Genomic DNA, 22,816 nt, shown 5'->3' on the forward strand with positions numbered 1-22,816 from the left:
CATTTGTAAATCCATTCTTATATATATAATTATATACAAATCTTAATCGCTATAATGGTATACATACTACAACTAATAAAAATACTATACTAGAATAGATATTCTATATTTTATTGAAAAATATCGGAAAACACTTTTTCTTATTTTTCGTATTGTGCGTCTTTTAAAATTTAGTTTTTATATATAATTTTATAAATTTGGCATTGCAGCAAAGGAATTATTATATTTGATATGTATGTTACGATATTCTTTTCTTATTTTTAAAATTAAAATTTGCTCTCTTTCAAAGAAAAATAAATTTAATATATATATTTACATGATGAAAATAAAATTATTTTAAATTAGAGAATATAATTGAATATAATAAAATTTACGCATTAATACTTGTTGTTTTTCAAGTTTTAATTTCTTTCTTAATACATTCTCTCTTATTTAGATTGCTCAGCATCAAGAACTAATATTCACATTTATATTTTTGAGTGTAGCCTCTATTTTTTTTTTTTTTTTGCAATGAGCAATAAGGAATGTACTATGTTTGGCGAAGTAATAAATGTATTCTTATATGAAATATTTTATAGCAAAACTTTATCTAGATATTACAAACTAAATGCGAGAATAAATATATAATGTATACAATTTTTTTAAAATGGAGAAATATCGTTAAACATATCGTCTATTTTTTGGTGTTTTACGACATCTTTGTCTTCCGAAAATTGCAATTATACAAATTACTATTGTTGCTACTAACACTGCACCCACAGCCCACACTGCTTTATTAATCTTTGGTTTTTTATCTTCTTCTTTGTTTGGATAATCAAGAAATGACTCATTAAAAGGAACTTCAGTTGTGATTATTGATTGGAATACACTATGGTTTTCTGGTTTTTGCTGTGGTGAATATAAAGATGATTTAAATTGTAAATTTTTGTTGGAATTAATCATAGTATTTATATCATTTTTTTTGTCATTTTGTTTGCTCCAAGATTTTGTGTTTATCATTTTCGGTTTCGTAATCACATTTTTAGATGTAATGTTGATGGCAATAGATGTTGGTGGAGCATTTATTTCCGCAATTACTTTCTTCATTAGTTCTTCTAATTCTGATTCTTTGGCAGTAATTGCTGTGTATTGAAAATCTCCATCCATATCATCAATGAAATCTTCTAGTGGCGAAAAGAATGAAAGTAATGATTCTGGTGAAATTTCGTCTATTTCTAAATATTGGTTGATTACTTTCATCCAGTCATCGGCACTTCCTCGCTGAATCATTTTTCTATTAAAGAAATAATTTTTAATTTTATTATTAAAAAATTACTATAAAATTTTCATTCATAAATAGTACTTACAAAAAGTTAAAATTCTGTTTTCTTACGATTGAATCATATCTAACTTCCGTCGATTCCATTAAATATTCGTATAACTGAAACGCTAATATTGTACCAACTAGTTTTCTGTAGAAATACGTATAAATATAAATACGAAAATAAATATTTCTAGAAACGTATAGTAACAAATATTATATTTATCAATTTACTTATTAACTACTAACTATTTCTTATTTTGATATCTTTATTAATACTTACGGTAAATATGGTTTATTATTAGTAATATATTCGTCATTTAAAAATGTAGGCATTTTATTTTCAGAGTTGATTCCTTCATATTCTTCTCTAAAATAAAAGTTTTAGTATTTTATGTCAAAAATATATTTAAAATTTCTAAAATATATTTAATATAAAATATTTTTAAAGTTGTAATATCTTAATAATTAATACCTATATTCCCACCAAGATGATATTAAATCTTTGGGATTTGTTATATTTTTTTCAATAGCATTAATTCTCCACATGTCTACAGACATATAATAAACAATTTGTGGTAATATGTTAAGTGCGGTAATCATAAGAGATATAATTAAATGTTGTTCATTATCGGTAGAGTTATCTATAAGATGAGTGTAATTTAACCAAGCAGGACTTGCAGCTAAAATACCAAATAGTTCTGAAACACTTTCTTCTAAAGCTATAAATAAAATTCCAATATTATTTTTAATATTATAAGTTAAATATAATATAAGTATATATATATATATATATATATATATATATATATATATNATATATTTTTAATATTTTTTTTTACCTGAATATCGATTAGCTGTATTAAGTACTGGAGTGTCCTCAACAGATAATTGATTGAATACAATTTTTCCAATGTTTTTATGTGCAGAAAGAAAGTTGCTTATAGTTGGTTCAAAACATGTAGATACTCTATAAAATGTAAATGTGTACAGATTTAAATTGAATTATATGATTATAAATAATAAATAAAAATAAAAATATAAAATACTTGTTAAATATTACCGTAAAACAGCATCTTGACAAAAATTAATTAATTTTGATGGACACTGTTTATTAAAATAACTTTTATCCCAAAACTTCGCTTGTGGCATTTGGCTCAATATTTGTGCACTCATGATGGAAGCACTTTTGTATAGTGATTTTCCAAGAAGTTTCTAAAATAGAATTTAGTTAATATGATATTATTGATATTTAGTTATATAATTTATTAATATTTAATTATAAATTCATGAAGATAATTATATATAATAAATGATATCATTCTATATATAAAAAATAAATAATAAATGAAATCATTCACCTTTTTCCAAAGATTTTTTTTAATATTGTACATAAGATCTGGATATGGTGTTATATCAACTGATATAGGAATCCAATCATTTCCTTGTAAAGTTCCTTTTTTAAAAATTTTTATAATAAATGCAATTTATTTAATATATTTATTATTCAAGTGAATATAATTTAACAATATTATGTCTTACCAAGTAAGAATGATGGTAATGTATCATTGATTGTAATCTTGTTCTTTTGAGACAAATTAGCTATTGCGAATTTTAATATTTTTTTATGAAGATCAGCAATTCTATTCCATTTGTATTTAATTTCATCATAACCATTACTATATCCAGCTAAGAGTTCCCAATATTCTGTAACATCTTTGGCACCTGAAATCATAATTTTAAAAAATTTTCAAATTTAATTAAATTATATAATTAAATTATGTAAATATAGAAAATATAATATAATATATTTTTTAAAACTATAACCATTTGCTTTGGCAGCTTTATTAGCAAGTGGTAAGATAACTGAGAAATTTTCAACTAATGGGATTAATTCTTGATGCCATGTTGTCCAAATAGTCTTTTTTGTTGTAATATTATTACTATGAGACAATATATATTCCACATCTGAAATTCACAATATTTTTATTTAATTGTTATTTAATTTTTAATTATTTTATATTAGATTAAAATGCTTTACCTTTTCTTGTATGATTATTTAAAACTCCATTATGAATAGTAGATAATTTTAATAATTCTACTGTCCCAGAAAAGTGAACAAGCTATAAGCAGGATTCTTTTAAATTTATTCAAATAAATAGATTTTTTAATTAAAAAAAAAAACAATTTATCTTACTATTTTAAAATCTTCACTATCTAATAAAGCATCACCTATTTTTTCAGTAACATTATACTTATATTGTAAAGATTTATCTCTAATATCAGCTTTTGAAATATTAGCTATTTGATCTTTCTGAAAATTCTTGAAAATAGCATAAGAAATTAAATTCTCTTCCTACAAAAAAATAAACATATTCATAAATTTTTACATTTTTCTAAGTTATTTATCATATTTATAATACGAAAATTTACCCATGATAATAATGTTTCATTTGAGGGTGTATTAATGAATGCCCATTCCGCCTCAGATGTAGTTAAACAAGTATCCTCGTATTCTAATTCAGTTATTTTTATGAAAGCTCTAATATTTTCATCTTTCATCACCGCGATCACAGAAACTATTAGATTAAGGATTATGCAAATCCATTTTGATGGCATCCCTTTGCACTAAAAAAATATTATTTTTTATATAAATAAATTAAATATTCATTAAATAAAAGATACATGAAAATATTAGAATATAAAATTGTTAAAATTTATTTAATACTTCGATGAGAACGTATAGAATGTTCGTATATATCACTCATATGATTTTTAAAGTATTAATATATATCAATTAAATAGTTTATTATTCTATTATAAAAACATATTGAAATATACTAAAAAATGATTGCTTTTAAAAAGTTTGTTCATATATATAAGTATATAAGTATTATGTATTTATTAATTCTAACATATTAAAACATTTACATTTAAATATAATCCAAGGAGACATGTATACATATATAATATATATCGTAAACTCGTTCATGAATCATAAATTAAAGTTATCATTCAATAAAATTTTAAATTAAAAATATATGTAAATAAAACAAAACAAAAACATTTGTAAAATATTACACGTATGCAATTGTTGCATCATTTTCCCGAATTACATTTATTTTTATTTCATTTCACTGATTAATATTTATATATTAGTATATTATTGTAAATATACTTGATAGATTTAAAAACAGTTAGTCATTCCTAAAATGAATCACTCATTCAATAAAGTATGTCATTCTTTTCTAAAACTTCATGCATTTACATTACATATTTATACATATTATAGATATTTGATTCTCGTATGCATTTATTAATTGTCGGTAAGATTTCGGAAAAGTTATAAATCAATATAATTTAACGATCATGAATCGGCCAATTACTGATTGTCTATAGTCACATCACATTCGCATATTTAATTGCTTTCAATTCAATGCTTTGTCTGAATAAATGATCATGATCATAAAGATAGTTATGATGATTTATTGATACATTAACCCAAACGATCATCGATCATTCTTTTATATTTTGACAACATTATTTTTTCATTATTAATAGAAAAATCAAATGAATGTAATCTATCTAAGCTACTTTCAATTAATTAAAAAAATGAAAATGAATCTATTTACAATTACTTATATTTAATCATTGCTACTAATTATATTGGTTTATTTTTTTTTTATTTTTCTTCCATTATTTTTATTTTTTAATGTTATCAATATAATAATATTTATATGAAAATTATTCATTATTATCTTATTTATTCTGAATTAATATTCAATATTTATTTGTTATTTTCTAGCATAAGATTATAGTAAAAATTTAAAATTAAGAGGATAAATTAATTCATTAAATTTACTTGTATAAAAATATATATATTTTTTTAATGTACTGCATGTTTAAGTATGCTTAAATCGTGTAAAAAATATTGACCAAAAGACAATGAAAAGAATCTATTGATAAATAATACATTTCGTTCCCGTGTAAAGGTCATCATATGTTATAAATAATGTTCATCTATTTATTATTTTTTAAATTACAATTATAATTTTATATCGAAATTTAACTTTAAAAGTTATTTTTAACTTTTAATTTTAATTTTATTTTATATGCACTAATGTCATAAATTAATAAATTTATTATCATTATTAATAAGTAATGCATTATTTTTAATGTGTTATTTAAATTAATGTATTGTTATAACTTGTGATTAAATTGCAATTCTAAATAAATTTTTAAGTTACTGTATATACTCAAAAATAACTTTAAATTTTGCACAACAATAAATTTAAGCATTGTTGATCGCATATTTATCGTGAATTTAGGGTGCGAATTTATATAGTGTTAATATATACGATTGTATATACGATATATACGATATTATATTATGATTTTGATATGAATTTCAGTATTAATATCTAAATATAATGTTCATTTATTTCGATAAATATGTATATAGATATCATAATGACCGCGAAAATTCGAATTATGAAATTGTTTTTAAAATTGCCCAACAATTATATGTATTAGAGATTACAGTCATTAAAGATTGCTTTGAAGAGATAATATTTCTATTTCTCTGATATCGTTATTGCTGATTTAATTGCAATAATTTTCTTTCCAATTTTTTAAAAATCAAATATGTTCAATATAAATTTTTTTTATAAATTTATTTATAAAATTTTATTTAAATAAACTGATAAAAACAATTTGAAAATCAGATTACGAATTCAAATTTAAGATTTTTTTTAAAATTATTCACATTGTTCTTAAATTAAGTGTCCAAAGTAAATGGCCAGTTTATTCAAAGTACGAAGAATCAATTTACACTTGGATTAATGGAAAAAAACATTTAATTTAACTTTTGATTTTCCTTACCTTTCTTAGCCGAGCGTCGTTTCGCTCGACATACACGTTTTCGATTTTGTTTTTGTGATAAGATCTGATATGTGCAACGAACAAAAATCAACTGCACTTTAGAATGAATCCGGCAAGTAGGGAGAATGAGTGAAGATACACACACAGAGAAATGGTTTATGTCCTCGTTTAGAACACTTCTATTTTAGAAGAAACCAAAACTTCAATTATAGGGGTTAAAGTTTATTATAAAAAAATATACGACGAATTAAATCGAATGTAATCATGTATGCATAATAAATCGACTTTTATCTCACTATAAATGATACATAAAATATTGTTCATACACTATATGATTATTTGTACAAAGTTCGCACGATCTAAATTCTTTCACATCATTCCACTTGCCTCTATTTGCGTACTATAACGTGTGACGTGACATACAGTCATCGAAAATATATGTTAAAGATCGTACATCTTCTAACGATTTTGTGATCTTTGCTAAGTAGAAATAGCATGAGCAGATAAAAAAGTAATGTAGAAATCTATATTTCATAATTTTATTCACTTTTCTATTCTAACATAATAATATTTTAAATATATATATTTATATATGTATCATAAATGAGATATAAAATAGAAGAATCATTTCATCACGATTACATAAGAAAAATCATTTAATAAACATTTTCTTTAATTGAATTTCGAAAAATTTAAAATATCTTTATCATTTTAATATCATTTTTGATATTATCGATGGAAGATAGAATAAAATTACAATATTGATAATGGCTGAAAATTAAATAACTGTAAAATTATAAATAAAATATATGATACAATATCTCATAATCCAATAAATTATACAATTATGTAACAAAGTTAATAAGAAATCAACATCATTTTTTGAGCGCATGAATTTTAGTATTAAGATGACATTCTAAAGAATTTTCTATTTCTTTTCTAAAGAATTAGAAATAAGGAAAATAAATCAAAAAAAAAGAACAAAAATAAGTTAAAAATAGTGAAATTAGCGCCATCTCTGAAGTGCCTTAAATGAAACAAATATAGACAAGAAGATAAATAAATAATAGAAAAAGGACAGATATAAAATAAGAATTAATTATCAATGCCATCTTTAAAGTGCCAAAGAAATTTCTTTAAAAGAAGATAAAGTTGGATAAGAATTGACCATCAGCGCCATCTTCTGAAATTTTTTAGAAATATATATTTACATTCAAGAGATGTCGCTAATTTTTAATTCCTATCGTATCTTACCTTTCTTTAGAGAGATATTTTTAACGAGATATCAACAGATAGTGCTAATCAAAATTTTATTCTACACAACAATTTCTTATTCTATCCTTCTCTCATTAATAAGAAATTCTATGAAACTTTATAACTATATCCATTTAGAAATATCTCAAAAAAGTTTCTTATTTCTTATTTAATATAATATAATCTAATATGTAAAATATATGTACAAAATTAAATCACTTAAAAATATATTTATATATATTCTATAAATTTAGAAACTGAAACGAGAATATCATCTTAATAATAAAATTTCTACTTATAAAAAATATAATCATGCTTGCATCTGATTAATTTATATTATTTCTTATAAAATATATAATTATACTATTAGTTTATTAGACAATGATATAATATTGTTATATATTAAATAATAATGATTTCTATCACTTGGAGGTTGCTGAATTAGAGATTTATTTTGATCACAATGTTCCATCTATATATGTTCATAATATATATTTGCAAAACATTCAATTTTTTTATCATTGTTGCATAAACAGCAAAAAAAGCTTTGTAATAAGATGAATTAACACTCATTGTCACTATGCGAGCATTAGATCAACCCTGTTGATCGCCTTTAAAATGAATCTTTAGAATTCTTATTATCCTTATTAATAATAATTGAAAGAACTTGAATTAATACTGTTTGTTTTTTTATAAATTTTATTTATTTACTAAATACAAAACTATTTTCATTTATATCACATAATAAACTATAGTACACATACGGGAATGATGAAGATCTTATCATAAATATTATTTAAAAACATATATTAGATCGTTCATGTAACGATTTTTCTCGTAAAATGCATAATCTACAGAAAAACAGAAAAAAAAAAAAAAAAAAGAAAAAATAAAACGATACGTATATAATAATATGGTATTTTATTATTTTCTTTTTCTTCTGTTAATATGAAACTTACATCAATTTAAGAATGTCGAACACAAGATGAAATTCACGTCTCGGTCATTCAGAAATGATATATATATTATACCTTATAAGCATATAATTTCTTATTTTTGAATTTCTCTCATCACGTATTCTCATTTTCTTCATCGCATTAACATCAATAGTTTGGAAATAATATACGCAAGTAGCATTTGTAATACTGATACGCTTGAACAGATATAAACCTGTTCCACATTGTCTATTGTTACCATTTATTTATTAAGTACCGGAGACTGTTTGTACTAGGACTTGAAATAAAGGATTGCTATTTTCGAGTAAAATTAATTTAAAATTAATTTAAAATATTACGTAACCAACCTATTTGTTTTATTATTCAAATCGAATGAATAAAGTTATCCTTTATTTAAAGTATATTTTCCAAGCTGAGTAAGTGGGTGACGTTATTTATTATTAAGATTTTAATTTATCTTTTTCCTTCTTTGGTCTTTTCCAGACAGATACGTCTTTAAAATGTCTGTGTAATGTGTTGTCCTAAAAATTTTTGTAAAAAATCTTTTTAAAAAAAACAAATTTCCAATCCTAAAATCGTTAATTATAATTTACAAAAATAATTATTTACAAACCTTTAACCTTTAATCTTTCGAGATTCATAATGCTTTCATAACATTTTATATCAGACATTTTTAAGACGTTTAAATTAGATTATTTTTAAGATATTTCAAATATAAAATGATTGTAAAATGGACATCTTTAAGACATTCGTGTACCATGTAAACACGTATACAGTGCACGATTATATTTCTAATTATTTTTTTTTTTTTCTTCTCATACTTATATTTTGTACGTTAAATGAAAAATTTATTAAGAAGCTGTTTTCTCTCGATATAATTTACTTTTTACAAGATGTGACTCTTCCATTTCTTTGCTCATTCTTTCAAGTTTTTCTATATAATTATGATCGAATATTATTACATATTTTGTAATAATAAATTATTCGTTATAAATGATCTGATTCGAAAGCTGCATTCGCAATACCGTTCATCGTAGGAACTTCCGGTTTTTTCTCGCTAACAACTTGCCATTTTGCAATCTTTGAATCATTCTCCTCTTCCTTGCTCTTCGCTTTTTTCTCTTCCTCCAGTAATTGACGATCTTTTCTATGCTCGGTGTACAGCCAACTATTCATAAAAAAAAATATAAATAATTAGTAAACAACATTGAATTAATAAAAAAGAAAATTATTGAAAAATTATTTATTTATTTATTCTTTATTAACTTCGTTGGTTGATAGATAATAAAAGATAATTAAATTTGAATATATGTTTAATTTAATTTATAAATTTTAATATTTTATAGATATTTTTTTATTATTATATTTTTTATTATATTCTGTATTTATTTTTTTAGATTAGTATATACTTACATATATTGAACATTCTTATTTCATAAAATATAGAATAAAAATTAAAGTGTAAATACTCTAAAACTATCAAGTAATTTAACCCAAACTTTTGTAAATCACTTGCCACCCAATAAAAAAAGATCAAACATAAAATAGTAACCATAAAAAGTATTTACATGTCATTTTATTTACCATAGAATTTACATACTAATTAATTGATATTGGTTCAAACATTTTGCAAATATTATATTTTTTATTATTTAGTAGTAATTTTATATGCCAAAAATTTTAATATTATGAAAATAATACTAAAATAATACTGAAATTGACAAAAAGAAGTATTAATCGAAAATAAGAATACGTGCAAATACTTTTTGTAAGTTTTATATCTTTCTCGTTCAATAATTTTTTTTTATGCTTTATAAAGTTACTTTAATATTAATTTATTCCAATGAATAAAAGAAAAAAAGCTCATCAAGCAATATTCGATAGAAATATTGAAACGATGGCTATGAGACTATTGCCTCGAGTGGCGCATCGCAACCGGAAAGACTTACAAGAACGCGGCGACTGCTGGCATGGTCATACAGGCGCCAACAATAAAGAACGTTCCTGGAAATGTTTTCATGGTTGCAGCATAAATGGAACTGTACATTGGCCCGTAGATGAGTGGCATCAGAGATTCGCAGACGCCAAGCAACGAATTCACTTTTCCTGTGTAAATCAATGAAAAATAATAAAATCTCGTTGTTCTTAATTTATATGTTATATTATTTTCCGTCATATTGAATATCATATCCCTCGTTATGTAAAATCAAATAACGTATCAACAGTATCAAGTGAAGTATCAAGAGAAATAAAATAAAAAAATGAAAAAAATGATTGTAAAAATATTTTTAAATAAACAAGCAATAGGAAAATATTGTGAAGCGAAAGAGAACTTTGTGGAAAATTAGATGGGAAATAATTATTGTCAATTTGACACGAATAATACAAGATAATGCAAATAATGAAAGATTATCTTATCTGCAAAAAAATATCTTCTGAAAAAATATACAAAAATAAACGATTAGAGCAAAGATTGTATATCACACTTGACTAATTTAGTTTTTAATTTTTGTTCTTCATGTAATTACTCGATCGTAATTATATGCAAGATACATTTATCGTAGAGTTAAAAATGTAGAATGATAACATTTTATAAGAAGTTTCGTTTTATAAAATTCTATCAAGTACATATGCACTCGCGCATGTTGCATAGAATACTTTAAAACAGTGGTTCTCAATCTATAGTTCACAAAACATTTATTTCTTTAGAGAATCGTTGTTTAATTATATATTCTATAGAAATATTAAGATAATCCTTTCGTTATTTAATTCAAACTTTAGTATCATTATTTATTTCATGGTGATAAAATCGTATTAATTTAATTACTTTATTTTTTATTTAAAAAAGAAAAAAATTACAATTAAAATAGTTAAAAGAACTATTAAATATTATAATTCATAAAAAATTGAAAAATGAACGTCGAACCGAATTGTATCACTTTTGACACATATTTCTGATGATATTTAGAAATTAGACACGAGTCAAAAGTAATCCAATTTGATCAATCAACGATTCGAGAATTAAGGAATACGATTTTTATTAAAAACGAAATTATGAATGATTTACTATGTAATATCATTTATAATTTCGTTTTTTCATTCAAATCAGTGGAATTTATTTACATTTCATTACATAATTTTATTATAATTCTAAATTTATATAATTCATTTTGTAATTTATATCAAACATATCGAATTTATAATGTTTTCAATAGCATTATTCCGTTATGTGTATAATTTAATGTTAAATATACATGCAATTACGTTATGTAAATCGAGCTTAAATATTTTATTAATTATGTTTGTGTATACTGTGTGTATCCTTATATTGCAATCAGGTTCACGTAACGGTATTTGTTATATGTTCTTTAAATAAAAAAAAAAAAAAAAAAAAAAGAAAAAAAAAATTGGATAAATTTACATTCACTTACCGAGTTCTCCAGTCGATACAAGTTTTGATGCTATCGATCGCATTGCTATAAAAGATGTACCGTTTACTATCTCGACGATAGCCGCTGAAACGAGGCAAAAAAACAAATGAATTTTTTTTTCTTTTTACTTCATCAACCATTTTTTTCAATTTGTTTCTGTTTTACGTCGTACATCGTATATTTATAAAAATGAAAATATTTCTAGAGATATTGTGCGTTTAAAATAATCTATGCTAAGTTAATACATAGATATTTATTGATTGTTAATTCAATTTTTATGAACATTTACCTAAATAGATCATCCAGTCTGTTATGGCAAACGCGTAAACAAAGCCAGCTAAAATTTTACTCATGGAACTCATTATTCCAACAATGGCATCATCGATTTTTAAAATATGACTGAACACACCGACGGATATCGCAGTTCCTATAAATATAAATATATAATTACACTTTTGAAATTTATAATTATTACAATTAGATAATATATAATATATATATGTGTTGAAGAGGAATCAAAGTTCAAGGATTAGAAATTATTATTTAAATATTATTTAAGTAGTAATATATTTTGAATTTAAATTATCTTGATATCTGTTATCTTATTCCATACTTAATTTGTGTATTTACATATCTTATGTGTTAAATTTATGTGTTAAATTATTTATTAATTTTCATAGTGATAAAATCGTTTTTTTTATTATTTGAAATAATCAAACGTTTAATAAATAAATCATAAATTTAATAATAATATATTGTCAAATAAGATTTAATAAATATTCTTATATTAAACAAAAAAATGCCCAAATCAAACTCATCTCTATTAAAAAAAATTTCTGCTGGGACAATTAGTAACAATTTTGCTTGATTCGAGTACTTTCTTAGCAATTTTTGTATCTTTTTGTTTCTTTCAAGGTTTCTTTACGATTACGAGATCGATGGTTTTGTTCAATAAACGCGGCCTTGTAATTATGGGTTTTCTCTATCATTTTCTCGAAAACGATTGCCGACAATTCCGCTTGGCAACAACAATTTCATTATATAATTTATTCTATAATTCATTGTTCCTTTTGTGAATGAAGTAAATAAAAAAAAAAAAAAATGAGCAGCAAAATTTTTTGAAAAAAAAATTTATTAGAAATAACAATAGACAAACTTATTATGTCTATTTTAAAATCTTCTCTACTCTCAATAAAGATGAGGAACGAAAGAATTTAATGAGAAAATTTTATTTGAAAATTGTTACTCAGAAAATACTTTTATACTTTTAAAAAAATATATCTTTTTAAAAATGAAAAAAATGGGCATTCAATTTAATTTTTAACAGGAAAAGTTTCGTCTTCATAAAAAACAAGTTCACGGTTATGCACTTTGTACATGAGATTGCATTCTGATGTATAATTATAGATAACAATAAAATACAATCTCCATGTAAAATTTTATGCTCTCGTACTTCTCTATTTTTTCACGTTTTTTTTTTTTTTTTTTTTTCATCCTAAAACATATTCCTGCATCCTTCATAAATAATCACGTTTAATTTCGATACTAATACAAAAAGGAACTGTTATTACGAAAATTGTCCATGAAACAAAAATTCTTTTCGATTACTATTTATTCGTGTAAATAATGGTAGATAATTATAAAAATAATTGTCGATCATACAAGATTTAAAGATTTATCTAACTTACCGATTAAATTTGTCACCATGGCAAACGTGGTAAACATACTGAACATAACTTCGTTCCAATGATATCTGTATCTCATGTAAAGATACATAACCGCCATTTCACCTGTAACAACAATAAATATCCATCATAGATCTTTTAATCTTTAATCTTATTTTGTATCATTTGAAATATCCCTTCCTCTCCCCCAAAAAACAAAAACAAAAAGAAAAAAAAGGCACGAATTTTAATTCTCTTTCAAATAAATGAAATAACAATAAGTGTACATTGACAATTTGAATTCCAAATAACAAGGACAACAATTTAATTTAATTTACTCTAAGCTACGGCCATCGTGCGTATTGTAACTTCGTGATCTACAATGTTCTAAATTCAATGTGGGTGGAACGATTCCGCTTGCACAGCATGAAAGATCATGGTCAAAACGTTTTTCAGAATTGGCAGCTCGTACCGCTACCTCTGGCAATGTTGCTTCATCCGTTCGCCGTATGTAATGGGCTTCGAAGTTGAAAATAACACGCGGAAGAACGCTTAACCCTTTCTTTCTACGACGAATATATCGAGATTCGAGGGAAAAAATTCTAGGAATATATAGGAAAATTCAATTCAACTTCAAAAAAAAAAAAAGAAGCTCAAAAATATTTTCGAAACTTTTTTTTTATTTTTCAATTTTTGAAAGTTTTCTTTTACCATTGAATTGGTAATAATTCAATCGTGTTTGTGTTTAGAGTTTAGATTTCATTTTAATTGATACGATTTCACCGAATCTTTCTTCTTTAAAAAGTCTTCGAAGAATTGAAAGTTTCTTATTTTTTATGATAAATTGTATTAGAGAAATTTTCAGCGCTTGTTTATTTCAATGTAATTATAATATCACAATATTCTATTAGTGGATACTAAAATTTAATAAAGGGAAAGATTTAATATCTTTTTTTTTATTCTGTGAGAGATAATGATGATTTGAAGAAATTTATAATATTACGTGTGCAAAATTCAGCTACATCATGTAGCAACAACAATGACAAAATCTTTATTCACTCTGTTATACATCATATTACTTTGGTATTTCGAAAATTACTTATTTTCAGAAGAAGCGTTTAAAAATACTGACTTTATCTTATCACTACAATTGAATATTCTGCAAATTGGGTAGTCATTATAACATTTATTTTTTTTTTTCTTATACGTATTTTTTCCCTTGTGCATACTCCATTTTTCATAATTTGAAATTCAAATTTTTTCCACAATCATTCAAGTTTTAAATTTTCGAATAATTTTTTAATTCTTCCATTTAAAAAAAAAAAACTTTTCATTTCTGATACATTCCATCAATTTCTCGAATAATTCGAATAATGTTACATTATTGAATATTTACAAATTGTTGAAAAAACATAAATATATAGGAATTATTTCAATATTTCGAGTTATTAAGCTGCATTACATTAGGAATATGCACATACGTGAGCGTTACACAACAAGCATTGCGGCTACTAATTGTTTCCGTCGAGTTTAGGTTATTATCACATCATTGCCTTGCTTTTCTCACGAGCATTTTTTTCATTAAAGACAATTCTTGGATTCCTCCTTTATCGATCGATTCATCTTTCAATTTTTTTTTTATGTAATTGGATGAATTGGATGAACTTGGATCAAGCTTGAATTTATCGTTGGGAAATTTTTTTCACACGATATCATTAAACTATAATATATAACATAAACTATAATAATGAATTTATATGCAAATTGATTATTATAGTTATATTTCAATCGTTTAAAGCAAAAATAAAAACAATAATAGTTCTTCCAACAATATATATATCATATATTTTAAAATTTTTTTATTATTTTCAAAGAATTCTAATGGGATTAAAAAGAAAGGAATAAAAAAAGAAAATAAAAAATTGTTCTTATTTAACTATTATTTATCGTATATATTTCTTGTTTTTCTTAATATTTTTTTGAATTGAATTCTTTATTTATATAGATATTAATTTAAACAAAATTGTAAAATTAATTTTCATATTTAAATATGAAAAAAAAATCATCGATTTATAATAAGGTAAAAAAGGAAGGAAAAAATTTAAATAAATAGCCAAAAAATTGTCGGATAAAATTGATCACGTTCCTTTCCGCGAAACTTGCCAATTATCTTATTATTACCAATCTGATTTGCATAATGTCTGCAATTTTGTAACATTGTTTAGTAAGAGAATTCTATTAGAAGAATGCTGAAAATAGCTTGGAAATCGTTTCAAGTGATGAAAAATAAATAAATTAAAGCATACATATTGAAACAATTAGAAAAGAAATTATCGTATAATTATCGATTATCAGTCAAGAAATGACCGATTCGAATTTAATTTTCTTTCTTATCGCTCTATTAAATCGTATCTTCCTGTATTCCTATATTAAATATAATTACGAAATTAACAATTTTAATTACCGTGAAATTATACCGTGAAGTTTTTAATTAAGTTTTATATTTTACCATTCCATTTGAATAATTTTGTTGACGTGTTGTTATGTGTGATTAATTTCAAAATATAAAATTTTAAATTAAGATATAAAGCAGAAATTGAATAATGTGATATCTAAAAATGCTTACATCATTCAATTTGATTCTTGAAACGTATTATTATTAATATTTGTATAAAAAATACAACGATACTCACTATTACTATTTATTTCCTATTGAATTTTCATTAACTTTAAATTAACTTTAAAGAAAATCTTTTCATCAATTGCATTAATACTACTCCAACCATGTACAAATAATTTGAAATTGAACGAATAATGCTGTAAACATCGTGAATAATTTTCTTCTTTCGTTTAATAGATCTTAGAAAAATTCTAATCTGATTTTTTTCTCTCTTAAAATTATCAATTTCTTGAATTTTAATGATTCCAAACTTTGATGCATAGAGTATGTAAATTTTGACCGATTTTACAATCTCGTTATATCGTAAAAGTCACTATAACCGTTCAAACTATCAGGATTATACCGATTTCCGACGGTCAAAGATCTGAAATTACATCAAGCTACTTAGGCCATCAGACCGCATTAGCATACGTGCGCACAGAATCTAGTTCTAATAGGTGTGTTGACTTCACACACCCACCTACTGGTCATAAATCTTAGATCGGTATCTTTGTTGCCGCTACACTTTCTTACATTTATGATTTTATTTCAAGATTAATAAACCTTTTTAATAATTGACCCTTTGAGAACCGATTATCACTCGTCAATTCGAAGGAAAATATATATATATATATATAAATAAAAAGATAAAATTTTTACCTTAAACTCTTATGCAATGATATTTTCTAGAAATTGCACAAATTTATTCTCGCAATTGCCAAATATTTCAGCGACAACATCTATCTTAAATATATTCAAATTATTTTCTTTGTTTGTAAAATCTCAAGTTATCCTATCTTTATGAAAGTTATCCTATCTTATGAAAAAGTTTTATAAAATATATATTTTATTAATGAAATAAAATTTTATATAGTAATTAAACATCTATTATTAATTTATATTACACATAATCAAATTTATTGGAATTAATTTTTAATAGAAAATAGATGGAATTCAAAATTTGAATTTCTACTATTATTAAAAATGAAGAAATATTATATAAACATTATAAAAATTCTTCCCTCTCGAGATGTTTTCCAATTATAATGGAATTTAGTAGGAATGTTTGAAACTTTTTTTACAGAAATTGTTGAAAATAATTTATTTCCTTCTGGAACAATACATACTTTGCATTGATGTTTTAAACGATGATGATGATGATAATGATGATGATGTTTAAAAATTCATAATTTAAATTTTTTTCCACATTCAACAATAATAATCCTGTTTTCAATTGCTTTTGATTTTTGATCGAACTTTTTTTCTTTCTTATCGATGAAACATTTAAATATCGATTAATTTGTGAAAATTTCACGAGCAAAAGGAAACATTAGACGCGACGGAGAAATATTAGAACGTTATGCAACTCTGGAAAAGTTTTTTTTTTTTTTAACAGAGAGATTCATGTTACAGTAATGTTACAATGCTATCGATTATCGTTTCAGAGTATTTAAGACATATTGGTTCACGTTCTTTCGTTCTTTCGATTGTTGCTCTTGTTCATTTGATAATATTAATATTAAAAAAAAAAAAAAAAAATGCTTCACAATGACTTTCGTTAATAACACGACCACGTGTGAATCAATGTCGAAAGGGAGTAGTTAATTCGATGGAATTAACAGTGGCGATTGATTTAATTAACGTTCGACAATTGCACGATCCAATTACACAATTTCATGGATGATTGGAAATAATATGTTCCCTGTAGCTGACGTATCGATAGATCAATTATCTCATCGATTCTAATTCTTTGACGTCACATTGTTTCTATTCTTCCTATTATTATATGGTTCGTTTATCAAAATTAAATAAACGTGAGATTATTAAATAAACGTGAGATTATTTTACATGAGATTATATCAATCATTGTTTTAAAATTATTTTAAATTTAAAAAATAAATTTAAAATAAAATTAAAATCATTTTTTATATAACAATTATATCTTTAAAGGAGAGTATATCCATTCCTTTCGATCATTAAAGATGGCTTCCAATTACAATTTTGCCCTCCTCATTATTAAAATATTTTACCTAACATATCTTTACAAAATTTGTATGAGCTTTCTTAAAAGATATATATGAAATTTCAAATCACTGATACATTCCTTAGAATACGTATAATATTTGTTGAGACAAATGAAATTATTATTTATATTTGATAAAATAATAAAATAATAAAATTAGCAATAAAATCTTGATACAACTGGAAACGAAAATTCTAAACTTTTGACCAATATCTTAAAAAATTAAACAAATTAAGCAAATAAGTTATTTCAACTCAAGAAGAGTAGAATTTTTGCCAACAGGATATACTTTTCTAATATTCTCTATTAAATCCGATATAAAAAAACAATAGAAATCGTACGAATGTGCACGGACGTATAATTGTTGGCCTTTCAAAATCAGGAAGAAGATCATTACACGAAATTGTTATAAGCAGCATGATTACCCATGCCTTTGCAAGATGGATAAAGACGCAACGAAACATTATAATGTCCGGCGTATTAGCGATCTAATTAAATTATGACAAGGACGCTCGCCTTGAATTCCCTGTTGCAATACGAATTCGTGATGCGTTAATAATCCGTAATTGACGGATGGAAACGTATTGTCGTTCGAGATTAGCATCGTGATCATTCGAAGAAAACGGGGACACTAGGTCCATTCATTCATTCATTCATTCATTCATTCATTCGAATGAAAACAAAATAATCGATGAAAGGAAAAAAAAAAAAAATTTAATAAAAGGAAAGAATTGCATACCAGAGGAAACAGAGATAAGCTAATTTGAATATGAATCGATATTCCAACAATGATGTTATTATTGACATACGTAAATAAATATTATTGTGATTCATTCGAGATATTTTTGTCCGTGATAGATTCGAGAGAAAAATATTTATTATTAAAAAAGATTCATCGAAAAGTATTATTGATAAAAGAAAATTCACGTACGTTCGAATAGAAAAAAAGAATACAAGGAATAAAGATAATTATTGTTATATAATAAAGAAAAATTTCCTCGTTGAAAAATTAAAATGAAATCAAGAAGATCGCCTAAAGGAATACGATGATTATGACATTTACAAGGCTAAAACAACGGAGAAAAACAGAATCATTAATCATACTTTCACTTACGGCTCTATGTGAGTTATTCCATATTTCCATATTTCCTGCGTATCTTCGTTCATCGTAGAAACATGGATTAAATTTATTTATCTATTAATAATTATCTACCAATTTCCTTTTTTCTTTTTTTTCTTTTTCTGTTCAAATCATCTCACAGATGACTCTCTCAGCCAGAAATTCTATCGATTATTCTATATCTGTAGACAACAAGATTAGCAATAAAATTTCTCATACTTTCATTTGTCCGTCGACATAGAGGCATACTGGTTTACTACCTATCTATCAGTTAGGCATGTCAATCGTCGATGTGGAAATTGTGAAAGTTGATAGAAATAGAGGTTTACTATAGGAGAAGCCTTCATTCGATAACCAAATGAATAAAATTTTCGTTTGATTTTAACGATGAATTTAAACCAGAAAAATACATCGCAGTAACTTCATAAAACGATCCATTTTTAAATAGATTGATATAGGCAATATATACACGAAAGAAAAATAAAAAAAGTTTGCAGATCACAAGTGTAAACGAAAAAAAGATGAACTTAATTTATCTTAAATGTCATTCTCGAAAGATTTAACGATTTCTCGTCGAGATTTTGCATTTGATATAGGAATTAGATTGGGCCAAAATTATTTAAAAAACAATAAAGATGATCAATAACAATAATAATACTTGCAAAAATAAACTTACCATAAAGTGGACCAATCACAACCATAACGATGACCATGAGCACCAGCATCCTCTTCTGCCGATTATTCCTCCTCTGTTTGAACGCGACGCGAAAAGTCTCCTCGATATGTTTGAACGCGAAAAAGTCGATGATCGAGGCGCACACAGACATCTTCTCCTTATCCGCCTTTTCCATTTTCTTGAGATGCGGCTTAGGCGGTTCCTTGATCACCACTAATCCGTAAATGAAACTCAACACGTAGCACACGGTCGAGATGCTGAACACACCGTAGAATCCAAGCTTCAGATACAATATCCCGGACAAAGCCATCCCGATCGGGACACCGAGCGACAAGAAAACATTAGCAGCACCGATTCTTAGCGTCCTTGACTCGATGGACGTGATATCCGCGATATAACTGAAAACACCCATGAACATTGTGAACCAGCCCCCCGTCAACGCCGGCCAAAATGCCTCGAGCGCGCCCGTGGCCTCCATGGGCACCTCGTCGAAGAAGTACGTGCACAACAGCATGCTGACGCTGCTCAGAAACTCGCCAACGATGGGCAACAGCATGCACGGTTTCCTCAATCCGGTGCGATCGCTCCAGGAACCCATGAACAGGATCAAGATGGTCGGCAATCCGCTGGACAGGGCTGTTTTCCACGTCTGCATACCGGCTACCAATTGCTGCACGGCGGTTTCCTCAGTCTCGTAGCCGGTAGTGTTCCTCCTGGCCAATGCCGTGCAAACGTCGTCGGAATAGGCCAAGTTCACCCTGCACGCTTTTTCCAAGCTCAGATTCTGCGTGGCGAGGGAGGCAAGCATGCAAGGGATCACGTAGCAAGCTATCATAGGCTCCACGGTGATGTTTCTTGTGAAGTAAGACCATTTCTGGCGCAACGTCATGGATTTCCAGACGACCGCCTTCTCGGATATCACCTGGTTACCGATCGTCTCTCCCCGTTTCTTTTCCATCGTGGACGAATTAGTTTTGTCGGCCATCTCTCCTTAAACAAACGCCGAGTTATTCGAAAACTGTGTTTAACTTATATATACGTTCCTGCTATTTTTTTTTTGTTTTTTTTTTTCGTAGTTCTCTATCTATGTAACTCGTAATCTTCGCAATCAACTTCTCTTAACTCCTTCGATGTTGCGTCTTCAATGATGTCAAGTGAAAAAAACTTCCAAGCGTTCGCGATTAGAATCATGCGGGTCGGCGTGAAGAGACGGCGTGTTCGACTCCTGGATACCGGGTGTTCGATTGTTCTCGAAAGAGCGAAGGTGGAACAGAATCCTTTCGAAATTGATCGAATCATACGCGTGTGACATGAATTCTTCCTCTTTTCGTTGGCTACCTCCCTCTGGACCGATTTTACACGTTCGGCTTTTCTTCGAAATAACTCTCCGCTCCTCGATAGACCGAATTTCGATCGGTCCGCGGGAGAGATCGTCTGACCGTCTACTCCTGGCTAATGCACCATTGTGCATTACGATACGCGTTTACCTCTTTCCCTTCTTCTTCCTCTCGGCCACCTCCTGGCTCTGCCTGTTCCTCCACCACCTCTGTGTTCCCTCCATCTGTCGGAGAGTAGTAGTTCGAGGGTACATCCACCTAGCCACGACGTGACACGGCGAAACGTTGCCGGTGCGAATCGTTTCTACGACGATCGACAACCACGCGCAACGTCCACGCTTCCGGTTCCGCTCTTCGACGCTTTTTCGGGTCAAGGTTAGCCTTCGGTGTCTTGGATCCACTTGAAAGGATTCTCACTTGGAGTGGATCCGTAAATGCATCGATGCATTTCGTTGTTGACCGTTTAATTTGGGTAATTTTTTTTTTTTTAATTTTTAATATCATCTTGAGAGAATATTTTCTACGCCTGTTTTAAGATCTTTCATTCAAATCTTCAATGATATCAATTATTCGAGCGTTTGTTTTATATATATGGTTTTTGATTTAGAAAGAAAGATCAAGGAATTAAATGGAGAGAAATTATGGAATATTTTTCATATTCATTTTATTCATACAAAAAGTATCTTGAAATTTACAACATTGGTTGAGAATTTATTTTATGTTTAAACGTTTTCCTTCTATTTAATAGATATTAGGTTTTTAAATTGTTGATTAATTTTTTGTTTATTTCTCAAACGTTTCACTTTACAAATTTAAAGGAATATGGGTCAAGCGCAAACACTTATTTGTCTCTGTTCGAGAACTACGTTCTTTTTTCTCTAATTGGACTTTTATCGTATTGGATGCATCAGGAGAATGTATGTGTAATCTTAACGTTCTCAAAAAAACATTCCTCGAAAATCTGGTTTTACTTCCTTGAAATAAAATAACTCTTTACAAATAAAATACAAGTAAAATATTCGTGATAAGATATCGGTTCAATAATTATTACTTTAAATGTTCGAGATACATTAAATACATATCGAATGAAATAATTCAGTACAGTTTAAAGAGAAATCTTTTTCAAAATTTCAATCAAATCCTTTTTCAATACATTTACAAAAAAAAAAAAATAATTCATCCCTCTTCGTCAATTTATATATCATCAGCTCTTAGAAAAAGAAAGAGCACCACCTTCCCGTGGTCGAAAATACGAGTAAACATTACGAACACGTTGAAAACTATTTCTTCTCTGGTAGGGCAGAGATGAGATGCCGTTTAAATGTGGCAATTTGTTGATAAAATAATCACAACTGTCTTGTCTTCAACAGCTGGAGCCTATTTCAGGCAGGGCCGTGTTCCCTCCCTCATGAGGCCACCTAGAACGATAAATTAAATATTAGAACGTTAAATATATGCATATTCTCAACAACTATCATTAGCATTAACGGATCTTTGCGATCCTCCGATTACGTT

The 22,816-nt window shown here is 26.3% G+C and overlaps 2 protein-coding genes across 3 annotated transcripts; both read right to left on the minus strand.

The window, feature by feature from the left end:
• Window positions 1–292: 292 nt before the first annotated feature.
• LOC122710834 (angiotensin-converting enzyme-like) lies at window positions 293–6,573 on the minus strand. The gene is made up of 13 exons (XM_043928979.1): window positions 6,182–6,573; window positions 3,734–3,928; window positions 3,498–3,656; window positions 3,342–3,423; window positions 3,128–3,268; window positions 2,843–3,025; window positions 2,662–2,756; window positions 2,364–2,515; window positions 2,143–2,270; window positions 1,776–2,022; window positions 1,584–1,670; window positions 1,347–1,451; window positions 293–1,273 (listed from the first exon to the last, which is right to left on the minus strand). The coding sequence occupies exons 2-13, from the start codon at window positions 3,917–3,919 to the stop codon at window positions 661–663; spliced, it is 2,178 nt and encodes a 725-aa protein (XP_043784914.1). The 5' UTR covers window positions 3,920–3,928; window positions 6,182–6,573; the 3' UTR covers window positions 293–660.
• Window positions 6,574–8,238: 1,665 nt separating this feature from the next.
• LOC122710826 (solute carrier family 46 member 3) lies at window positions 8,239–21,454 on the minus strand. Of its 2 annotated transcripts, XR_006345995.1 has the most exons (7): window positions 19,965–21,454; window positions 13,511–13,612; window positions 12,112–12,249; window positions 11,823–11,906; window positions 10,341–10,497; window positions 9,005–9,559; window positions 8,239–8,912 (listed from the first exon to the last, which is right to left on the minus strand). XR_006345995.1 is itself a non-coding variant. In XM_043928971.1 (6 exons), exons 1-6 carry the CDS (start codon window positions 20,947–20,949, stop codon window positions 9,379–9,381), a joined length of 1,647 nt encoding a protein of 548 aa, XP_043784906.1. In that variant the 5' UTR covers window positions 20,950–21,454; the 3' UTR covers window positions 8,986–9,378. The 2 variants fall into 2 exon arrangements, 1 of the variants encoding a protein (XP_043784906.1); XM_043928971.1 differs by lacking the exon at window positions 8,239–8,912 and having other exon boundaries at window positions 8,986–9,559.
• Between the last annotated feature and the right edge of the window lie 1,362 nt (window positions 21,455–22,816).

This window comes from Apis laboriosa, unplaced genomic scaffold (genome assembly GCF_014066325.1).
Source record: "Apis laboriosa isolate Shangri-la unplaced genomic scaffold, ASM1406632v1 scaffold158_cov153, whole genome shotgun sequence".
Classification (NCBI taxonomy): domain Eukaryota; kingdom Metazoa; phylum Arthropoda; class Insecta; order Hymenoptera; family Apidae; genus Apis; species Apis laboriosa.

What these genes read in the sequence shown, in the direction of transcription:
- LOC122710826 (XM_043928971.1), bottom strand. Translation starts at nt 20,949, where the DNA reads ATGGCCGACAAAACTAATTCGTCCACGATGGAAAAGAAACGGGGAGAG. An exon ending in AGACTGGATGATCTATTTAG is followed by an intron (nt 11,907 to 12,111) that starts GTAAATGTTCAT and finishes GCCTCGTTTCAG; the next exon opens with CGGCTATCGTCGAGATAGTA. An exon ending in TGTATCGACTGGAGAACTCG is followed by an intron (nt 10,498 to 11,822) that starts GTAAGTGAATGT and finishes TGATTTACACAG; the next exon opens with GAAAAGTGAATTCGTTGCTT.
- LOC122710834 (XM_043928979.1), bottom strand. Translation starts at nt 3,919, where the DNA reads ATGCCATCAAAATGGATTTGCATAATCCTTAATCTAATAGTTTCTGTG. An exon ending in TAAAGCTGCCAAAGCAAATG is followed by an intron (nt 3,026 to 3,127) that starts GTTATAGTTTTA and finishes TTATGATTTCAG; the next exon opens with GTGCCAAAGATGTTACAGAA. An exon ending in ATTACCATCATTCTTACTTG is followed by an intron (nt 2,757 to 2,842) that starts GTAAGACATAAT and finishes TTTTTAAAAAAG; the next exon opens with GAACTTTACAAGGAAATGAT.